We start from the raw sequence: 23116 nt of genomic DNA on the forward strand, positions 1-23116 counted from the left end.
CGTTGCACGGAGGCGAAAAAAGAGTAGGAACCATGGACTGGATGCCCCAAACTGGATCTTATTCGGTCTTGGTTCCAGGTTTCAGTTTATCGCCATGATCCCGCCTTCCACGTTTGTCTACTTGTTCCCATGATCCTTGTTCCACTCTCACGACAGATTGGCTTGGGATGCGAAGCTGGAAAAATGTACAGTACAGGCGACACGTTAAACGCCTACTAGCGCAACAGGATGTTCAGGATAGGCTCGGGTCCGTGAACTCTCCTGCGTCTGAACCTGTCCCTGAATAGAAGAAGTCTCAAGCGCTCTACGATAAACAACCACAGACCGCCGATCATTCAAAATCGACTCTGGAACGCAATCAACCAACCCCAACCCCAAGACAAGGAGTGAATCATTCGGCAAGAGGTACCGAATCGTCGCGACAGCAGTAGACATAGTCGCATGCCAATCTGCCATCTCGAGCAGCGAGCATCGCAACGCCGTTTGATGCAGCGGCTCTCCAGGGTTCACGAGCGCACCGCTATCATTGCTCCGCAGAGGGACCAACGCGTGGTTGTCTTGTGGGAAATGGAACAGATCGGGAGAGGCAGCGAAGACTTTGTGCGAGATAGCAACGGCCGCGCTATCCTGCGGATGATGGAATCTGCCTTTCGACCCGATGGAAGTAACCTGGACACCGATGCGACTGAGATCGTGGAAGATGGACGGTAGGTCTGTCTCAGCGGTTGTGATGGAGATGCTGTGGGTGTCCATGTTTACGGAAAGGTATGCCTTCATTTGAAAGGAGCTGTTAGCCAACACTCTACAACACAAACATATCATATCGTTTATCGTTGCACTTTCTTACCTCTTCGTGCCTCCCCAGAATATCCATCACCCTCCTCCGGTCCGATCCAGACGTCCAACGCACTGTGACAGAAATCATCCCAGCCGGCAGCACACCAGACTGATTCTCCAAATCCACCATCGCCCCAATACACAGCGCCAACCGCAACGCAACAGCCACATGTTTCCCAATCTCCGCCGTATCCTTCGAACAAGACAGCGCGCTCGCAGTAAAGAACCCCGTACAAAGTCCCTGAAACCCTCCGCGCGCCACAGACCCCATAACCTCAGAATGATCGACCCCTTCTCGGGCGAGATAATTTAAATACTCCATGACTTGTAACACGACGGTCAACGGCCCAAGATGCATATTCGACAACAGAGATTTCGAGTATCCTAAATTGTCGCTATCGCCCGTTATCCATCCATTCATGTCTCGAAGGATGCCGTTGCCGTGGAGTTCGTTCAACCCGGGATGTTCGTTCACGAGTGTTTTCCAGATCTCGGGTAGTTCTGCGATTGCGGTGTCGATTGCTTCCAGCGTTGAGTCATAGCGCAGGGTTTGTCGTAGATGGACGAAGTATTCCTGGGGTGGGAGGGTTGTGGTCTGGGGACCGCAGACGAAGATGGATGGGTTTTCTGATGGCATTTTGAGATTGAATATGCAGAGTTGATGGGATGGGATTGCTCCTGCGAAAGTGAATATCTTTTCCGCTGCCTGGCCGTTGATAGAGATAGGTGATAGGCAATACCTCTGACCGAGTAGAAGAGTTACAATTGAGCTAGTCAGGGATATATTCCAACGAACTCAAGAATCACGTTCCGGGGTCGATCCGTTGTTATTCATGACAACTAATGCCTCATCCTGCTGAGAATTCTCTCTTTCGTAGTATCAACCCCGTGCACACGTCTTCCTACCGCCTCCTCGCATGAGATGAGCGATTTAATGTTGTGGCCACACGATGCATTAGACATGTCGGCTGACCCATCCGGAAAAAGATGATCACAATCGCTATGCCATTCGCTGACCATCATTGCTTAGCGATGAGATTCTGCAAGGCGCCTACCTTGCCTACATACGATTTATGTATCCCATCAAAGACAAGCCTCGTTGGCATCTACGGCTTCTCTTGTCTTGCCATTTATCCCTGTCGATGACCCATCTCTTTTTATACCGGAGGAAGCCGTGATACCGGGTGTTCAATATGTCTATGCAGTTATTTCATTTCACTAGACAGTAAATGAACCTTGTGAACATGCGAACCAGTCATTTTTGATCTCAGTTTAAACCATCAGAGCAAAAGTCATAACGAAGAGGGCCTTTAGCAAAAGGAAAAACAGAATAGACCCTGCAGCACCTATCCTAACTCCCACCGCATGATAACAATGCTATCAATCATCCACATACGCAATAATGTGGCTGGGCGTCTGCATGCAGTACATCGGTGACGCCGATCCCGCCACTTCCCTTGCATGAAGGAATGGAAGATGGCGAGAGGACAGCGGTGAGTATTGTGATCTTCAATCAATCAATCAATCAATCAATCAAAATTCTATTAACCTGATGTAGCCTATCTATTGAAACGACAAACTATGCAGGCGCTTCGCCGAATGAAGCAGAATCTCGAGCCCGTACGCCAAATATAAACCCACAAACGCAGTAGAAACATCAAAAAACACCACAACTAAACCAAAACGGCCGCCACACACCTACCGCAGCCTACTGCGCCTCCCGGCGCTGTCTCTCCTTCTGCCCCGTTCTATTTACACATTCGCAATTAAATATATATATCTCTGCCTTCCTGCATGCTTCGCGGCTGCCAATTAAGACAGACTGACTCTTAATCGTTTCTTTCTAACCATCGTCTTCCTCGCTTAGCTCGAGTCCTTCCAAGAAGGTGTTAAATTCCAAAGTCTCCTTTTCCTCGTCATTAATAACAAAGCGGAACTGTTATAAAAGACCTGTTCGTTGCATAAAACTGGCAACGTAGCGTATTGTTTGCGGATGATTCATAACCGTGTTATAATCTTATAAACGTTCGCGCAATTTTTTAATCTAATTAAAAATTTTTTTATCATTATTTTTCGACTGGCGAAATGCAGCGAACATTTCATAAAAATATATTTAAAAATTTAAAATCTTTATTTATATTTACAACGGTCGGAATCGATATGTTTTATTTTAAAAAAATGTTTTAATCTTATTTTATTATACGCATTTAAATAATTATAAATGTTTGAGATTTGTTCAAATTTTTATAAATTTGCAAAATTTTTTTTATCGATATTAAAATTAATTATTTAATAAATTTGTCAATTTGTTGTTATTTTTATCATTTTGTTTATTATTTTTGAATTTTTCGATAAACATTTGTTTTAATTGTTATTATAAATTAAATAACTAAATAAAATCTATTTTTTCGCGATCTTGTTAAATTTAATTTAATTCTAATTATTATAATTTTTTTATTATTTTATCGGCGTGTTCATTTCTTTTTATTTTAATTAGACTTCCGCACGACCCAATATAACCCGGACCCAACCCGGACCCAACCCGGGCTGGGTTGGGTTTTGAGTCGAAGACTCCGACCCAGCGTTGGGTCCGGATTAAAGTTGGGTAACCCAGCCTGGATCTGGGGCCCCAACTTGGATTACAAACATAACATATATGTCAAGACCCGTAACATAAATATGATATATTAATTACTAAGCAGCTTTATGATTAAAATTATAAGAAATTATGCAAATGTTGGGTCAAATTGGGTTATATTGGGTTTTATTGGGGTCCCAATATTGGGTCCGGGTTGGGTCCGGGTTAGAGAAGTTCAACCCGGACCCAGGCTGGGTTGGGTTTTGGATCAAGACCTTCGACCCAAGTTGGGTTTTGCGGAAGTCTAATTTTAATGTATATAAAAATCTAACATAATTTTATATTGTGCAATGTTTGTTTGCGTAAATTTTTAATTTTCTTGTAAATGATTTACAATATATATTATTTTAACAGACGACCAAAATTTTGCATAATTTAAATAATTGTTTAATTATTCGCGAAAATAATGATTGAAATAATATTCATTTATTTTAAAATTATATAAATTTTTATTAATTTTTTCACATACATTATGAAATCTGTTTTGATTTTTAAATATTTTTTGTAAATTTTGTTCATTCATATAAAAACGACAACATTTTTTATATAATCTTGATAATTGTTATTGTTAAAATATTAAATTTATTGATTTTTATAATATATTTTTTATGTTTTTAAATTATAATATCTGCATTGTTAATTATATATTTTAAAAAAAATTCTTATAAAATTAACATATATGTTTTTCAAAATTCCCATATAATCAAAATATTATAAGGACCTTGGGCCTTTAGAGTGTTTGCAATAGATGTGAAAGATAACAATGGTTAAGATACGGTGTTGTGAGAAATGAGATTTCTAAAATAAGGTCAATATTGTAGATTAACATTAAAAAAATTAATGTGATTTTTTCATGAAAATGAATTTTATATATGCGATGATTCAGTTTACAATTAAATTATTTACGAATGATTTTATAATTAAATATATATTGTGAAAATTTTATAATTGTTTTCTTTTTTCAAAAATCTTAATTTTTCAAAACCAATTCGTAAATTTTTAATTTGCAATTATAAATTTTGTAATTTTTTTTATCAACAATTTTTAAAAAATCTTTCGTGAATATCAAAAATCCGATAAAAAATATACAATTTTGCAATAAAAAAAGATATTGTTTATAATTTAACCATTATTTTTCACGATTTTTTGTGCATCAATCGAATTTAATTTTTATAAAAAAATAATTGATGTTTCGCGATATTATTGATCATTTAATGATATTAAGATTTTTTGCAAGAAAATTATATAAAAATTTAATTTTTGATTATTAAATAATGTTTGATTTTATTTTTTTATAACACACAATGATTTTTAATTGTTTTAAATATTTAATTTTTTTATTTATTTTTTTTTCACAAATATCTTTTCATTCAAGTTTTTTTATCATGATATTTTAGAATATTGTCAAAAATTATTTTTTTTGCAAATATTTTTAATACATAATTAATAATACTTTACAATAAATAATTATTGTCAATTAATTATTATTAATTAACTGTTTTTTTATAAAAATTTTTTTTTTATTTTTTCTTTTTTTTTAATCATTTTCATTATTGACAAAATAAATGTTTTCAATATTATTTTTTATTTATTTTTATTTGTTTTTATCACTTCCAACATTAAAATATACATTTTATATATTCTAAAATCATATATTGCATATAATTTTCGTTCATCTTTCTTTATTATATTGTTTTGCGCGTTTCTATAATTTAAATTTGTCTTGTTTAACGTGGATTAATTATTATAGATTAAACAATTTTTTTATAAATTATGATAATCAATTTTTGCGAGATTTTATGTGATTTTTATATTTACAAATTATAAATATTCATATGTTTTTTTTAATTATTTGCATATTTTTCAATTTTTTGTTCATTTATTAAATTATATTATGTTTTTTTTTCTCGCAATTTTATTTTTTTTTTGTTCAAACAAAAATATTTGTTCTATCTTCGATTATCACAAATCCAATCGTTTTTTTTTGAAATTTTTTTGCTTTTTGCAAAAAAAAATAACATAAATATTCTTTTTATTTAAATTTCGCAAAATACTTGATTGATTTGATTTAACTCTTTTCCGCAAAAAAAAATATTTTTTTTATTGTCAATTCTGCCGTTTTTATTATTATTATTATTATTATTATTATTATTATTATTATTATTATTATTATTATTATTATTATTATTATTATTATTATTATTATTATTATTATTATTATTATTATTATTATTATTATTATTATTATTATTATTATTATTATTATTATTATTATTATTATATTTATTATATTTATTATTGTCGTTCTTATCGCATTTTTTATTATTATATTTTCCGTTTTTTAAATTATTGTTCCCGTTCATTTCATATAAATTCAAAATTATCATTTTCATTTAAACAACATTTTATTTTATTTTATTATTTTACGAGCAATTATCATAAAATCTTTTTGCGTTTTTCTGAACATTTTTAAAAAGATTTAAAACAAATCGATTTTATTAACTATAATATATAAAAAATAAATTTTAATTTATTTTATCAAATTGTTTTTTGCAATTTGATTTTGTCGAATTACACAATATAATTTTGTTACAGTTCCTGATCTTTTTTTATAAATAAAATATCAATTTTTGTTATTTTATAAATGTTGTCAAATATTCACATTAATCTTATATTTTATATTTTAATATAGTTTCACAAATCCAAATCAATTAATAAAACATGTACAAATATAAAAAATCTTTTTAATCATTCATATTAAATAATAATTTTTTGATAAATAAAAATATAAATTGTATTATAATCCGTTTAATTTTGTAATATTTGCAACATATATTTTTAAAAAATTAAAATAAAAATACAATAATTGTATCTATAACAATTATAAATTGTGTTTGTTTTAATATTAATTACAACAATTGTTCTATTTTTATTAAATAATATTAAATTTTTTTATGATAATCTATATTTCGTGTGTGAGATGAGAATAAAAGATTATATTAAATTTATATTGCGAATGTGTTTTTTGTTTTTTTTTATAATATTTACAATTTTTCATTTTTATTAATTAAATATTCAAATTTTTGTTGTTATAAAAATATTCTTTATAAATTTGTAAATGTTATAGATTTTTATAAGATTCTTTAATGATTTTTGTATAACTTGTTTATTTGATTTTGATTTTCGCAAGATTTTTTATTTCTAATTTTAAAATTTTATTCATTCAATATTCCATTTTATTCTCATTCACAAAACGCATTTGATATCGTTTATAAATATTTATATTTTTTATTTCATAATGTTCGCGAAGCATCGATATATAAAAAGTATTATGTATATAAAAACTTAATAAAAAATTCACACGATAAATGTTTTTGTTTCTTTTTTTAATTATTTTTCACAAATTGATTTGTAATTAATTTAGTTTTTTATTTGATTGTATTTGCGATTAATTTATATTAAAAATTTATATATAATTTCTTATTGTGAACATTTTTCCAATTTATTTTAAATTATAATGTTTCATTTGTTGATTTTGAATTTTCGTGATTCTTTTTTGGATTTTTTCACGAAACTTTTTTATGCGCAATACACGAATATATATATTTTTTTCAATTTTTTCACGAATTATTAAATCGATCGTGATTGTTTTAAAATTTATATTATAAATTAATTAAAATAAGATTCTTTTGATAAATGTCTGTTTTGTGTTATTGTACGTCAATTGTGCAAAAAACAAATAATTTATTTAATTATTTTACGAAAAATTAATATATTCTTATAAATATTGTTTTAATATATTATTTAATCGTTTTGCTTATTTATTCGTTTGCAAATAATAAATAATGTTTATTAAATATTTGATTCGCAAACAATAAATAAAACCTAATCAGAAATTTTTTATAAATATATTTTTGTGATTAATAATTATCGTTTTTAATATTTTATGAAGGTTGAAAATTTTACAAAGAAAAATATATGCGAATTTTTTTCTAATATCTTTTATATTGAAATAAACTAAACCATTTTTTTTAAATCATTTACAATCATTAATATTGCATTATATAATTTTTACAAATTTTTCAAATTTTCGCGTTTTACGCTCGCGGGAAATCTTGTAATGAAATCTATTATGATTTTTTGTTAAAGATTTGTTCAAATTAACAACAATTATAACAAATTGTATTTTTTTTTATATATATAAAAATTTTAACAAATTCTGTAAGCTTTCATATATTTCATAATAAATTTGTGAAATTTTGATCAAAAGAATCTTTAATTTATTAATTTATAAATTTTTTTTTTGCAAAATGCCCTGTGATGGGATTGTTGTGCAATTTGATAAAGATCTTTATTTTTAATTAATAATGATTTAAAATATATAATTTTTTTAATTATAAAATAAAAATTTCTATAATTATCATCTTTTTCATGATTGCGGAATATTTTTTATTTATAAAAGATTTTTATTGCGATTATCAAATTTTTTAATTGTTTTTCAAATTTGTTATGCGAATTCATTTTTTGTAAAAAATTTCGAAAGTTTTTTTAATAATTTTTGCAAAAAATTAACACAATACAATCTTTTTTCTTTGCAAATTTCGTGCAATTCTTTTTGCAAAAATTTCATTTTTAAAAAAATTTTGTTTTCAATAGAATGCACAATTGCAAATTATTTTTTTTGATTAGATTTTTATAACATTATTATTCTTATTTTACGCATTATTTATATTTATAATAATCTTCAAAATTGAATGCTTGTTCGTGTAAGACCCTCGCGATATATATCTAGCTACAAGACCATTCGCGGATGACTCAGCTGCGGGCTGAGTCATCGCACACATAGAACCCATCCTCGCGGAAGAACCACGTTGGCTTCTTCAGCGTTAATCTACCATATTGACCTTATTCTTGAAATGATATCTCGCGACACCTGTTTCTTAGTCATTATTACCTTTCACACCTATCGCAAACCCCTTAGAGACCCAAGGTCCTTATAATTTTAACGCTCAACTTCGCGATACGTCCGTTAGAGATAATGGGACCAAGAAAGATGACACGTCAGCACACGGAGCCTCGCGGGAACTCGCCGCAAGGCATTCATTATTTTCGCGAAGAGGGAGATAACCAAATCATCCCTAATTTTAGCGAAGGGACCGGCCATTCGCGATTATCAATGTCGGCGACCGAAGCTGGCATCCCGGCCGCGAGCCAGGACGACCAAGAGGTGATAAACTACGCGAATCTCTCTCTGGATAAGCTTCGCGAGAGGGCAGAGGCAATTGAGACTATCCGCAAGCGAGCCGAATACATCGAAATCATTGAGCGAGGCACCGTACCAGTTTCGCGAAAACACGCGCGAGCAGAATCCCAGGTTTACACGACACCCCCGCTGAAACGATCTCTTCTTTCGTGACTACCTTCCAAGGAGGAACAGTACCGAACCTCAACCTATAAGAATTATTGCGAATTTACGCGGAAGATTAAACAATTCGGGGAGACAAATCAGCTCACGGAAAGAGATTATCTTAATCTCGCGATAATGTATTTGGACTCTATCCTACAAGGCCTATGGGAACTCGAGAAGGAAATCAACCCTTCGCAAAATTGGGAAAGCCTTTGCCAGTTCCTACTAAGGCAGTTAGGGGATCCCGCGGATAGGCAGCATGTAGCATGGACAAAGGCCCTTCGCATGCGACCGCATGATGGAGAAGAGGAATTCGCGTACCTTAATAGATGGCGCGAGCAATGGAACGAACTAGGGTCAGAAGGACTCTCCGCAGAGAATATTTTATTCCGCTTATTCTACGAATCCTTTCCTTTCGCGATTTGACAGAAGATTCGCGAGCAAAATCAATTCCCGAATACACTGGCGGAATTGATATCTCTTATCGCAAGACTCCAACCGAGCCTGTCAGCGGCAAACCCGCGGGTAATCACACATAAGGGAATCCCCGCGAGCCAAGGGAACAAGCAGTATAGCAATTCACCGCGACCGGTGCAGACTCGCGGAGGCAGCCCAAAGGGATTCACGCAACAGGAGAGTACAAAAGGCTTCTCGCATATAGGCAGCTATCAGATAAGAAAAGTGGAGGGTCAACGGGTAAGTAAACCTTCCACCGAAGGCTGTTTCCACTGCAGAGAAGCCGGATATATTCGCGTGAATTGTCCGAAACGCCCTAAGGAAGGAGGCGCGAAGACAACGTGAAGTGAGAAGCCCGCGACTATAGCGTCTCTTCCCGCGAAGAGACTACCTCAGGACGAAAATCAACTTATCGCGGAACGCATGTTCTTGCCAACCAAGATAACGTTGCCTAGTGAGATATCTATGGATCGCGAGGCCCTGATTGATAGCGGAAGTCAAGTAAATGTGGTGCCGTCCTTACTCGCGAAGCAAGCCGGATAGCGAATACTTCCGCACCAAATATTCACGCGAACGGTAAATAAGGAGAAGTTGCGAAATGAAGGTATCGCGGAGATCACGATTGACTTACAGGATTCGCAAGATAACCGGAGAAAGTTTCAAGTATTCGCGGTGATATTCTCAGATGTGGAACAAGTGCTGCTAGAGATGCCTTGGTTGAAGATCCACGATCCAGAGACGCGATGAGCGGCTGGAAAATGCGTCTTTCACGAAAAGTCGATCGAAGTCGACGAGGTCTCCGCGGAAGACTTTATAAAAGCAATACGCGAAGATCCAAATCGACTATTTTGGGTCAACGCAGCCACCGCGAAGAAAGAAAACACTGGGGAAGACCTACCTGAATGATGCGAGGGATTCGCGAATGTCTTCTCAGAGGAGGAATCTCAGAAACTTCCGCCTCATCGCGAAGGGATAGACCTCAAAATCGACCTCGAGGAAAGAAAGGACTCTCTTTTTGGACCACTCTATCACCATTCTCCGCGGGAGATGGCAGCGATTCGCGAGTATGTTCAAACAATGCTCGCGAAAGGATAGATCCGACCGTCAAAGTCCTCCGCGGGTGCGCCACTGTTGTGTGCTCCCAAGAAAGACGGAAGAGTCCGCGTGTGCGTGAACTATCGCGGACTAAATGAGATCTCGCGAAAGAATCGTTATCCACTCCCACTCATAGATGAAACTATCGCGAGATTGTCAGGAGCAATGATTTTCACGCAATTGGATCTTCGCGATGCGTATAACCGTATTCGCATCGCGAAGGGAGAGGAATGGAAAACAGCATTTCGCACGAAATATGGACTGTTCGAATACTTAGTGATGCCTTTTGGCTTAACGAATGCCCCTGCAACATTCCAAGGATATGTGAATTGGGTATTTCGCGACTTATTGGACATCACGGTGGTGGTGTATATCGATGATATCATCATCTTCTCACAGGATGAGAATGTGCATCGTGAACACGTTCGCGAGGTGTTTGGCCGTTTACGCGAGGCAGGACTTTACTGCAAACGGAGCAAGTGCACCTTCGCGACACAGAAGATCAACTTCCTAGGATATATCATTACGCCTAGCGGGGTTGAGATGGAGCCCTCGCGAGTGGCTACCATCCAGGACTGGCCGATGCCAGAGACTGTTCGCGATATCTTAGTATTCTTAGGATTCACGAACTGGTACCGCAGGTTCATTTACGCTTACGCGAGGATAACAGCCGCGTTAACAGATCTCCTTTGCAAACCCGAGGGCGGGGCGATACGAACGGTCAAGGACCGAGGGAGTATTATGACTCCGGAGGCTCGCAAAGCCGTGGACCGGCTAAAAGAGCGATTCGCGGAGATGGTTAGGTTGAATCACTTCGTGGAGGAATTGGTCTCGCGAGTCGAGACAGATGCTTCGGGAGATGGACTTTGCGGGATCTTGACGCAACTTCACCTCAACGATCGAAGCTGGAGGCCGGTGGCCTTTTTCTCGCGGAAGCTTACAGCCGCGGAGAGGAACTATATTGCGGGGGAGCAAGAGCTCCTCGCGATAGTGGAAGCCTTTAGAGAGTGGCGACACTATCTCCAAGGGGCATCGCAGGAGGTGCAGATGATCACGGATCACGAAGCTCTCAGTGCTTTCCAAACGCCGACCAAGGTACTTTCGCGAATGTAGATTCGCTGGTCGCAGTTTCTAGCTGGGTTCCAATTCAAAATCACCCATCGTGCAGGAAAGCTTAACCCTGCAGACGGTCCCTCGCGAAGAATTGACTATCTGCGGGACAGTCAACGCGAGGAGGACCGGGAAGAATATGGCAAACGCGCGAAGCGCAAGTTGCTAAACCAACTGGGGCTCGCGAGCGAGCGCCCAGTCTCGGAGAATATCGCGGGCGAGGCCCGTGCTGCAAGCATCAAAGAAACGCGAGACAGGAAAGACCAACTGGGGCTCGCGAGCGAGCGTCCAGTCTCGGAGAATATCGCGAGCGAAATCCGAACTGCAAGCGTCAAAGAGACGCGAGGCAGGAATGACCAACTGGGATTTGCGAGCGAACGCCCAGTCTTGGAGATTACTGCAAGCGCGAATTGCGCGCGAGGCAGGAGCGACGATGTCGCGGAAGCCCAGCCAGGGAAAAAATGGCTTGCAACTGTGCACTCTGTCGAAGGCAGAGGTCTCCTAAAAATGGAGCTTTCGCAGGAAGAGTTGCGCGAGGCTTGCGAGGAGGAAAGACCATATCGTGCCGATCCCTCGCAAAGACTGCTGGAAGAGTTTCCGAAGCTCCTTGCAAAAGATGAATTCGCACAGCAAGTCTGGAAGACGATCAAGGAATTTGATGATCGCGACAGGGACTTTTCGCAGACGAAGAGCACCCCGCGATCATGGAGAAGATGGCAATCGCGGGGGAGTCTACTTTACCATCAAGGGAAACTGTACGTTCCGAATCACTACTGATTAAAGATGGAGATTCTCGCGAAACTGCACGACGACCCCATCGCAGGGCACTTCGCGGAAAAGAAGACCTACGAGCTAGTGAGTCGAAGGTTCTTTTGGCCAAAACTCCGCGAGTTTGTCGCGGAATACACGAGGGCCTGCGGAGTCTGTCAGGGCTCTCGCGTACAAAGAAGGAAGAAGTACGGCTTGCTACAGCCTTTACCGATTCCAGCGAACCCTTGGCAGAAAATCACGATGGATTTCATTACAGGGCTCCCCGCGAGCGTAAAACGCGAGGACTTGGAAAGCTCGCGAGAACCGTACGATGCGGTGTTAGTGGTCGTAGACCGCTTGAGCAAGATGGCTCGGTTTATTCCAACGCGAAAGGCGTTGAAGGGGGAGAAACTCGCGTATATTCTTATTCGCGAAATCTTCAGCCTTCACGGAGTGCCAGAGACGATAGTTACCGATCGCGAAAGCATATTCGCGAAAGGCTTTTGGTCAGACTTTATCTACTGTTTGCAAATCAAACACTTGATGAGCACTGCCTACCATCCGCAAACGGATGGGCAAACGGAGCGGTTGAATAGTATACTAGAACAATATTTACGAGAGTATATTAACTTCTCGCAAGATGACTGGGTAGACTACTTGCCTCTCGCGCAGTTCGCGTACAACAACGCGAAACAGGCGTCTACCAAAAGGACCCCGTTCCAGCTAGTCTACGGCACAGATCCTAGGGCGATCGCGATCGACTCGCTAATCCGCGAAGGGATTGAAGAAGATGTGCATACCCGCGTGTTGCGCATGAAAGAACTTCGCGAAGAAGCCCAAAAGGGAATCGCGAAGGCTCAAGACCAACAAGCGAAACACTACAACTCAAAACGAGTTGAAAAAGTGTTCGCGGTAGGAGATCATGTGTGGATTTCCAACACGAACTGATCGCGAGTGCGACCAAACAAGAAGCTAGATCAGCTGCGAACCGGACCGCGAAGAATAGTTGAGAAAATAGGCAAGAACGCCTATCGCGTGAACCTTCCGCCGGGCCTTCGCGTACACAACGTTTTTCACGTATCGATGCTTCGCGAACACCGTGAAATGGAGGGTGTGAACACTCGCGAACGGTACAAAACGCGCCTCGCGAACGAGAGCGAAACGGAATACCGAGTGAACAAAATCCTAGGGCCAGAAATAAAGGATCCCGCGAAGGTCAGAGTCAAGTGGACAGGCTACGCGGAGATCACTGAAGAACCTCACGAGAATCTACAACATTTACGAGTCTACAAAGAATATTTTCGCGGCGGCAAAAACTCCAGTATTGAATTAATAAAAACGAAAAAACATGGCCGTCGCGGGAGGGGGAACAAAAAGCACACTCGCGGTACAGGCCCAATATGATTCTCCGTTCCCGCCTCACGCGCGAGACACGGATCACCGCAGAAAGGAGTCCAGTACTGTCCAATAAGAACAGAGCAACTGCCGCAGCTAACGCTGGAGCGAACACGGCTTGTGACCGCTATAGATGCAGTTGTTGCATCTCTGTCCCAGTCCCCCAGAGATACACGCCGCAAACGTCACGAAACCAGACGAATTGCGGCACGACTCACACTCCTGTCCATCAGGAGGCTACTGCCCAGCGCGGGTGACCAAAAAGGTTTCTCGCATCTACGCACGCTTCACCAACTGATCCGGACTTGCGAAGCCGCATCAAAGTACGGAACGCAAAACCGGCGCGTTCATCCAGCGGCGCTCGCGGGACGACAGAGGCTGGCGCTCTGCCCATGAGGAGAGACCAGAGACCGCGACAGGGTTGCGCCGCGTGGCCCGGCGAAACCAGGCCGCGGGGGGCAGTTCGACGAAGTGGGCCGAAGCCCACTCCTCGTGCGTCGCAATCGATGGAACCGGTCTGTCCCAAGCCTCCCTGGGAGTGCCCGGAAGAGCGGGAAGAGATTCTGCGATGATCGCCCGCGGAATCGCGGGGCAAAGCGAGATGTTGCTCAGACGAAAACGACGACCCCGGATCCGCACGAAGCGGACGGGGGCGGCGACCCAGGGGGCGGGAGGCACGACGGCGGAGGGTGCGGCGGGGGCGGCAGCAGCGGTGGCGGCGGGGGCGGCGGGGGCGGCGGGGCCGGCGGCAGAAGGAACATTCTCCTCCGCGGAAGAGACCTAAGCCAGATCAGCCAAGAATCCCGCGAAAACCCAGATGAAAGAAACACTTACGCCATCCTCCTCCGCAGAGGGCAGAGAAAACCCCGGAGAGGGAGAGAGAGTCGGGCCCAGGGCCGAAAGTACCGACATGGGGGAGAAGGCGGCCGGGCTTGCGGTAACCGAAGACGGAGCAGACATTTTTTGCTTGAGCAAAAAAAAAAAACGAAGTCGCGAAGAGAGGGCGCAAAACAGCTTAACAAACGGACAAAAGACTGAAAAACACGCGAACAGTTAGAGAAAACACGCGAATGCTCACAACCCGCGAATACAAAAGTCACATGAAATCCCGCAAAGGCTGGTTGTCATGATCCGCAGAGAAGCCCTCCAGCTCACAACAACTAATCCACGCTGAGCAAGACAAGCTGAAATCACAAAAACGCGCAAAACAACATAACAAGAGGAGACAGATGAAAATCATGTGCAGTATATGATTCTGAGACACATAGAATGCATATTTTGATGTCGGAAATGATGAAAACAAACAGGAATTGATGAAAAGTGATGTTGAAGATACTTACCTTGTCGATGGTGGAGATGGTTGAAGAGAGAAAAGAAGAAGAGAAAGAACGAGAAAGAAAAGTGCTTTTTGCAAGAGAAACGACTAATCGACGACGACTAATCGACAGTGGTCATTCACTGTGAAGCATCGCCAACCGCGTGTTGAGGATGCTCGCGAAGGGGGCGGTTCTCGGCGACACTCTAGGGCATCGCGACGAAGGAACTCGAGCAGAGAGGTGCCCGCGAAAAGAAAGAAGCAAGCGAAAGGATCGGACGTTCAGAGCAGCCAAAGACCATCGTGTGTTATAGGAGGGTAGAGCCGGACGCTGCCTAGCAATCAAAGATTAAACTTCTATATAACTCCCTCGCGAAATCGCGAGACGCCGGCCACCTCTTCGCGAAGATTGAATCCGACTGATGCACAGGAGATCGCGGAAAACAATCGCAAAATTATGGACAATATCTTTTTTCTATCGCGAGGCCGCACATTTTTTTCCACCGGGTTTTTGGCGTTCGCGAGAGGTTTTTTAAGGGTTGCTGGCAGAGAAAAAGCTACGAAGCCTACAGTTGCGAACTGGGGGTTCGCGAACTGGCCTTGAGGGACCAAGGCCTTTAAAAGGGAAGGGCAATTGTAAGACCCTCGCGATATATATCTAGCTACAAGACCATTCGCGGATGACTCAGCTGCGGGCTGAGTCATCGCACACATAGAACCCATCCTCGCGGAAGAACCACGTTGGCTTCTTCAGCGTTAATCTACCATATTGACCTTATTCTTGAAATGATATCTCGCGACACCTGTTTCTTAGTCATTATTACCTTTCACACCTATCGCAAACCCCTTAGAGACCCAAGGTCCTTATAGTTCGCGAATCTCAATTAATCATTTCTATTTTGCATTTTTTAATGTTTATAATTCAAATTTTATCCGCAATTTTTTTCAAAATTGAATGTTCGTTTACAAGCCTCAATTAATTTTTTTTATTTTGTGTTTTTTTGACATTTGTAATATGGATTTTGTCTGCGATATTTTCTAAAATTGAATATTTATTTATAAGTTTCAATTGATTTTTTTTGTTTCGTGTTTTTTTGACGCTTGTAATACAGATTTCATTCATGATATTTTCCAAGATTGGACATTCGCTCGCAAATTTTAATTAATTTAGCAATTTGTATTTCATGTGTTTATTATATTTTTTCTGAATTTTTTCGTGTTAATTATTTTGCAAATAATCAATTCTTCACCAAAAATTGTTTGCAGGATTGAATTTTTTTGTATGATAAATAATTTTAAATTAAAATCTAATTAAAAATTGGCAATTAACAAATTTACATTTACAAAAATATTTTAATTGGTATTTGAAAAATATTAAAAATTTTATGATCTATAATCACTTGCATTTTTTACAATATTTTTTAAAGATTTTTATTATTATGAAAAATTTTTATTCTTTCATCATATAATTCTTTTTCGCGAGTGTAAATTTTCGTAAAGTAAAGATTATTAATTTTTAATTTTGATCGTTGAAATAGAATTATATTAAAATTTTGCAAAGTTTATTTTTTGAAATATTTATTTTGACTTGCAAAATTAATTCTTTTATAAAATGATTCAATTTAATTATTTTTGTGAATTGTTTTTTTAAATCGATTCACGATTTCACGAATCTTTGAAATCATAATATTTTTTCAATTTTTAATTATTTGTATTGTTCCATTCCTGGATTTGTAAAAAAGATCTATTAACATAATTATTATTTTCATGTAAACGTAAATGAATCTGCAATATTAATTTATGAATTTTAGAAATGTTAAGACATTATGAATAGTTTTTAACATCAATTAGTTTTAGATAATAATCATTTGTAAAGATTTTATTTCAATCTTGTTAAATATAATAATATATTTTAAAAATTGATCTTTTATATTATAAAAATGCACTTGTTTCATTTGCAATAAAATTCTGTTTTGTGTAAACGATCAAACATCTCACAAATATATTTATAATGCATTTTTTTGTCTTATAAAAAGATGATAATATTATTGATATATATTATTATTGTGATGTTTAACAAATTACAAAATATTTAATTCATATATTCTTGAAATATTGCAAAAGCATTTGTTAAATCAAAAAATATAATTAAATATTTAAACAATTCATATTTTATGTAAAATGCTATTTTTCATTTTTTTTCACAATACGAATACGATTATACACGTTGCGAAAATCTAATTATGTGAAAATCATTGTTTTTGATAATTCTGCGATAGTTTTGTTTATAAATACAAACAAATAATAATTTTTTTGCAAGATCTTATTTAATTTGTGATAATTTGTACACACATAGATTTTTTGATTTTTTTGGAAATACATAACAATGACGCATTCACGAAAGATTTTGATAATTAAATTTATTTTTTTTATAAATATTGTTTTAATATATTCATAAATTATTGTCATTTTCTGTGAAAAATGATAATAAAATAATTTAAAGAAAAGTTTTTTTTTTTACAAAATCAATTTTGAAATTTATCTTTTCGCGATGAAACGAAAATTTTTAAGATTTTTTTTTTAAAAAGATATTGACAAATTTTTCACATCATTCAAATAGATCTTTTTCAATGTTTTTTTTGCGATAATTATATTAATTTAAAATAATTAATTTGAATTTTTATATATTGTTTCTATAAAATCTTTCGCAAAAACTTTGTTAACTTTAATCAATTTTTTGTGAAAAATGCATCTTTTAATTGTTTATTGTATTTTTCAATTGTAAATCTTTATTTAAAACATTTTTAACAATATTTGTTTTATATTTGGAAATATCACCGCGAATATTTGAAATTCTTTTTAAATATTTTGCAAATTTTAAAAATCAATTGTAATTTTTGCAATTTTTTTGTTTTACAATTTTTTTGATTTATTATTTGCATAAATATTTAATACAAAAATATTCGTTATCTAATTTGTTTCATAAACAAAGATAATATCACATTTATTTGATTTTTGTTGTCGATTAAAGTTTTATAATTTATAATTATTTCATCAAATAATATTATTTTTGTTGACAAAAAAATATGTTTTATAATAAATTGATTTTTATTTTGAAGCAATTTTTTCACTAAAAAAGATTATAATTGTGAAATCTTCATTTCAGATTGTTTGCATGTTCTTTTTTTTAAAATGTGTTGAATAATTTGCGTGAATATATTTTAATTTTTTTATAATGAAAACAGTCTTTCAAAAAAGATTTATTTATTTGATAATTGTTTATTTGTAAAAGATTTTTTATTTTTTTTTGTTGCGCGAAATTTTTTGAATTATTTTCATAAATTTGTATTATTTACAAAATATTGTTGTGTTATTTATTTCTGTTTTCCGCGAAACCTTTTTTATTTTAAATTATTTGCGCGTTTGTCATTGACAAACTCGATCAAAATTTCATGATAAAAGATATTAATTTTACAAATATATTTAAAAATTAATTTTGTTTGCGAATTTTTTGTTGAATTGTAAATAAAAGAGATTTATAAAATAATTATAACAAGATGTTTTTTACAAAAACTCTTTTTGTTTTCAATTTATTTCATTATTCGCATTATTCATTTAAATATATGAATTTTTTTTTCATTATGCAATCACATATAAAGAATTTTTATTTAAATCATATGATATCTATTTGCAGAATTTTTTAACTGTTTTAATAAAAATTGACAAAGATTTTTTCAATTTTGTGAAAAATTAATTTTTTTTTCAAGTTTTTATAAATCTTATAAAATTGAATCCAAATATATCATCATGAAATTCAAATAATTTTTTTTCATAAATTGATTGATTTTTTCAAATTGTCAAATTTTTTATATAAATTCACAATAATTCTTATATGTAAAGATTCGATATTGTTCTTCTCGTAAAAATAATTGCAAAAAAATATAATTTTAAAAAAAATATCATATAATTTTGAAAATCTGCACGTGCATGTTTTCACAAAATTAATTTAATATTTTGTTTAATAATTTCAATATATTCAATTTGTTTATAAATAATCTCGATTGTTTTTGTTTTTTCGCGAAATTTTTTTAAGAATAAATTCGCATAATTTATTATTTTTTGATTGTTATAATTTATAAGCGGAATTTCAACATCAATAATTAGAATTAATAATTGCGAATGATGAATTTTTTCGTTAAGGTTTTTAAAAATTAATTATTTTTTATTTTATGAAAAAAATAAAAATTCAAAAACAAGTCGTTGCGAAATTCAATTTATTGATATGTCATTCTTGTTGATTTTATTATTTTTAGCGAATATGTTGCGTAATTAAGCGTTAAAATTATAAAGATTTTGGATTTTTGAAATGTTTACAATAAATATAAAAGATAACAATAGTTAAAATATGATGTCGCGAGGAATAAGATTTCTAGAATAAAATCAATATTGTAGATTAATACTAAAAAAGTTAACGTGATCTTTTTGCGAAGATAGGTTTTATCTGTGTGATGATTCAACCCGCAATTGAATCATCCGCAAATGGTTTTGTAGCTAGATACATATCGTGAGGGTCTTACAAATATAGTTTTTGATTCAAAAAAAATCTTTTTTTTTATTTTAATGCTTTTATAAAAGATTATTTAAATTGTTTTATTTTTTTCACATTTTTCCGTTTAATGAAGTTTTTAAAACATATTATAAACGATTTAATTTGTATTTAAATTGCTATTTTTTGATAATTTATTGTATTTGTAAACAAATCAGATATAAAAATAATTTTATTTTTAAAATAGTAAAAATTATATTTTTAAATGTTTTGTTATTTAAAATTGTCGCATGAATTTAGATTTGTTTAAAATCATTAATAATTTTTTGTTGTTTCACATGTTTGATACATTTTTTGTAAGGAACATAAACCATTGAACGTAGGTATGTATTAGCAAAGAATAAGCTGCATGGGATGCAGCAGCTGGGTGTGGGCAGAAGCCCCTATTTATGATACTGCCTACTACCAACATGACTGCCAGGAATCGGGAGATTCCTGACGGGAAGTTCCATATGGAGGGATCCTACCGGCAAATCCATAAGAACATGCCGGAAGGTTTCTGACATTATTTCTTCTAATTGAAGACATGATATCTCTCGAATGCGAATACAAAATAATAAAAAAACGTCTAAAATAAATAAAAAAACTAGCCAGTTGAAAAAACCGTAAAAACAAAAAGATCAAGAACATACGACAACAACAGCAATTTATCAGAATAATAAATGTGAAAATCCAAAATAAGATTCACAAAATTTTTAAAGTCTCGTCAAAATTGCCACGGAAAATTTGAATTTCAATCTTTTTAGTCGTTTTCGAATAAAATTTTATATTACACGTTCTGCAATGTCTTTCGACAATCAATAATTTCATTAACGATCCATTTCGAATGTTTTTTATTAATATCTATGTTCATCATTACAATAGGTTCTTGAAGATCTTCATATTGATTCGGATAAGTCGTGTCAGCTGAAGAAACAAAATATAATAAAAATAAATAAAACACGGATATGATCCCGGCGATCAATATATAATCAAATAAAATCAATTTATATATTTTGTTGTCAATATTTCGAATAATTGATTATAGATTGAATACTTTACATGCAAGAAATTGGCTTTCATACTATAAACAAAAATTGTGAGCATTCACATAAATATAATCGCTTATTTGATAGACTGAATGAAACTGACGATGAACATCGATATATCAAATGTAGAATTTTTGAATTCAAATAATCTTGTTGCAAAAGAATTCTCGAATATTTTCAATGCGATAAATCAGTTTATCAATTGTTTTTATTTCAAAATATGCAACACGTGACAAAGATCCAAATAATTTAATCTCGATATAAAAATAGAAACTGTTATTTGTAAAAAAAAAGTCATATCAATTGTTTTAGAAATGTAATCATTATCCGTGGCCTCCGGGATCCTGCGGTCCACCCACCGCCTTTTCCACTGCCGAAAAGGCGGTGGGTGGACCGCAGGATCCCGGAGGCCACGGATAACTGCAAATTGCATATCCAAAAAAAATTGACCCAATCATTCTATGCGAAATTAATATAAACGTAAAAATAATTTTTTAAATCTTTTATAATCGTTTCGAACTGATCATCGATCTCAAAATGATATATAATTGAAATCTTGTTTTTAATCGCATATTGCGTGCAATAACGTTTTCAAAGATTGCTTGTAAAAACATTATCGTAATCAGAAATAATCAAATGTAAAAAACCATGTTTAAAAAAAACGCATCGATGCATAATTTTTATAAGTTTATTTATTTTCTTTGTAATCAATAATTCAAATATTTTAGCTTTAGTCAATCAATCAACCATAACAAGGACATTGTGAAATTTTTGTTCGCGATAATTGCAAAATGATAGATTCTCGATTAAATTCATAAAAAGATCAAATCATTTGCATTGTAACACTAAAAAAAAACAAAACAGTTTTTATGTTTGCACTATGCGAGCTTTTGCGCGTTTGCATGTAACATAAAAATTGATATATTAATTAATGTCTTTCTTCAAATGAAATCAATAATAATAATGTATAATCGCTTGATATATATCTTTAGATTTTGAATAACTTGATAATCGATCATAATGTAAAATTTAAAAGATTTAATGACAAAACAATTAATAATCAAAAATATATAATTGTTCGCCAATTCACACACGATGATTTCAAACAGTAAGATTAATTATCGAAAATCGAATTCTTTGTTTAAACATAATTAAAAATAACTTTTATTTATTTTCATCTTTAGTTTTCATATTTGTTTGTATTATTTCATCATTTTTGTAAATTTTTTCAATAAAAATTTCCAAAAACATTTCATCAGATTATTCAAAAAAAAATTGTAAAAAATTGTAAAACAAATGATTTAACAAAATCTTCAATTTGTTGATCATCGAGCTGGTCTTTCAATTGAATAAACATTTTTAAAAAGAATTTAAAATCTTCAAATGTGAAAAGAATCTTTAAAAGATCGCTAAAAACTGTTGATGCGACATTAACAAGTTTGTTAATCAAAATAAAGATCTTGTGCGCATTATGGATAATTGCAAAGAAATCTTTTTGAATTGTTTTTTTAAAGTATTGAGGTAAGAATAAGATTTGAAAGTGTTTTTTTTCACAGATATCATTCGTTTTTTGTGATAAATCTTAGAAACGTTTTGTCAAAAGATTAGATTTCTTTTTTTGTTTTTTGGATCAATATATAATCTTAAAATTAAATTCAAAAAAAATTCGATTTATCGAATCTGTCTGCGATTCAATTGTTTTGTAATTATAAAATGTTGTAAATTCTGATAATTTGTATAAATCTTAATTGAATTTTCAAAAAATGCATTAATCAATTTCGACTTTCAAATTTTAAAAAATCAAATAATTGCAAAAAGCTTTTTATTATAAATCATATAATTAATTTTTGCAAAGATCAACTTTTTCAAAAAAAAGATTATAAAATATAACACGTCATTATATATTTGCAATATTATTTCAGCAATCACATAATCGAAAAAATCAATTTCAATCCACATCTCAAGATCAGAATCAAAATGCGCAAACATAAAAACTATTTGAAAGATTTTTTTTAAATCCTCAAATGCCTTATCGCATTCTGATGTCTAGATAAACAGCAAATAATAAATATAATGTGTTTCTAATTTGGTTTTGTAAGTCTCATTGTCTTTAATAAAATCAATGAGAGATCTTGTACGGTGTGAAAAAACTCAAATAAAATGACAATAAAAGCCCGCAAAGTTAACAAAAAAAAACATTTTTAATCGATGAAAGAATTTATCATTCGCAAATAACAATTATTTTAATAGAATGCATGCAAATACTTTTTGTGATCACAATGAAATCTAAATATTTGATTTTTTAAATATCAAAGTCACATTTGTCAATGTTAATTTGTAAATTGCGATCTTGTAAGCGACATAAAATTTTAAAAACATATTTTGTATATTCTTTTTCACTATCATTGAAAATCAAGACATCATCTAAATAAATTCCGCAGAACATATTGAGATAATCAAATAACAAATTATTAATATA

General features: G+C 34.1%; 3 protein-coding genes across 3 annotated transcripts; 1 reads left to right on the forward strand and 2 right to left on the reverse strand.

Annotated features, from left to right (window-relative positions):
• Window positions 1-331: 331 nt before the first annotated feature.
• LDX57_008643 (uncharacterized protein) lies at window positions 332-1474 on the reverse strand (the record flags this gene model as incomplete). Its single annotated transcript, XM_046090365.1, has 3 exons — window positions 332-347; window positions 410-771; window positions 848-1474. The coding sequence occupies 3 exons, from the start codon at window positions 1472-1474 to the stop codon at window positions 332-334; spliced, it is 1005 nt and encodes a 334-aa protein (XP_045946339.1).
• A 7177-nt stretch (window positions 1475-8651) lies between these two features.
• Window positions 8652-8891, forward strand: LDX57_008644 (uncharacterized protein; the record flags this gene model as incomplete). Its single annotated transcript, XM_046090366.1, has 1 exon — window positions 8652-8891. One exon carries the CDS (start codon window positions 8652-8654, stop codon window positions 8889-8891), a length of 240 nt encoding a protein of 79 aa, XP_045946340.1.
• A 5115-nt stretch (window positions 8892-14006) lies between these two features.
• On the reverse strand, window positions 14007-14648 carry LDX57_008645 (uncharacterized protein; the record flags this gene model as incomplete). Its single annotated transcript, XM_046090367.1, has 2 exons — window positions 14007-14468; window positions 14523-14648. 2 exons carry the CDS (start codon window positions 14646-14648, stop codon window positions 14007-14009), a joined length of 588 nt encoding a protein of 195 aa, XP_045946341.1.
• Window positions 14649-23116: the final 8468 nt, after the last annotated feature.

The sequence above is a fragment of the Aspergillus melleus genome, assembly GCF_016097325.1.
Source record: "Aspergillus melleus strain CBS 546.65 chromosome Unknown contig5, whole genome shotgun sequence".
NCBI classification, from domain to species: domain Eukaryota; kingdom Fungi; phylum Ascomycota; class Eurotiomycetes; order Eurotiales; family Aspergillaceae; genus Aspergillus; species Aspergillus melleus.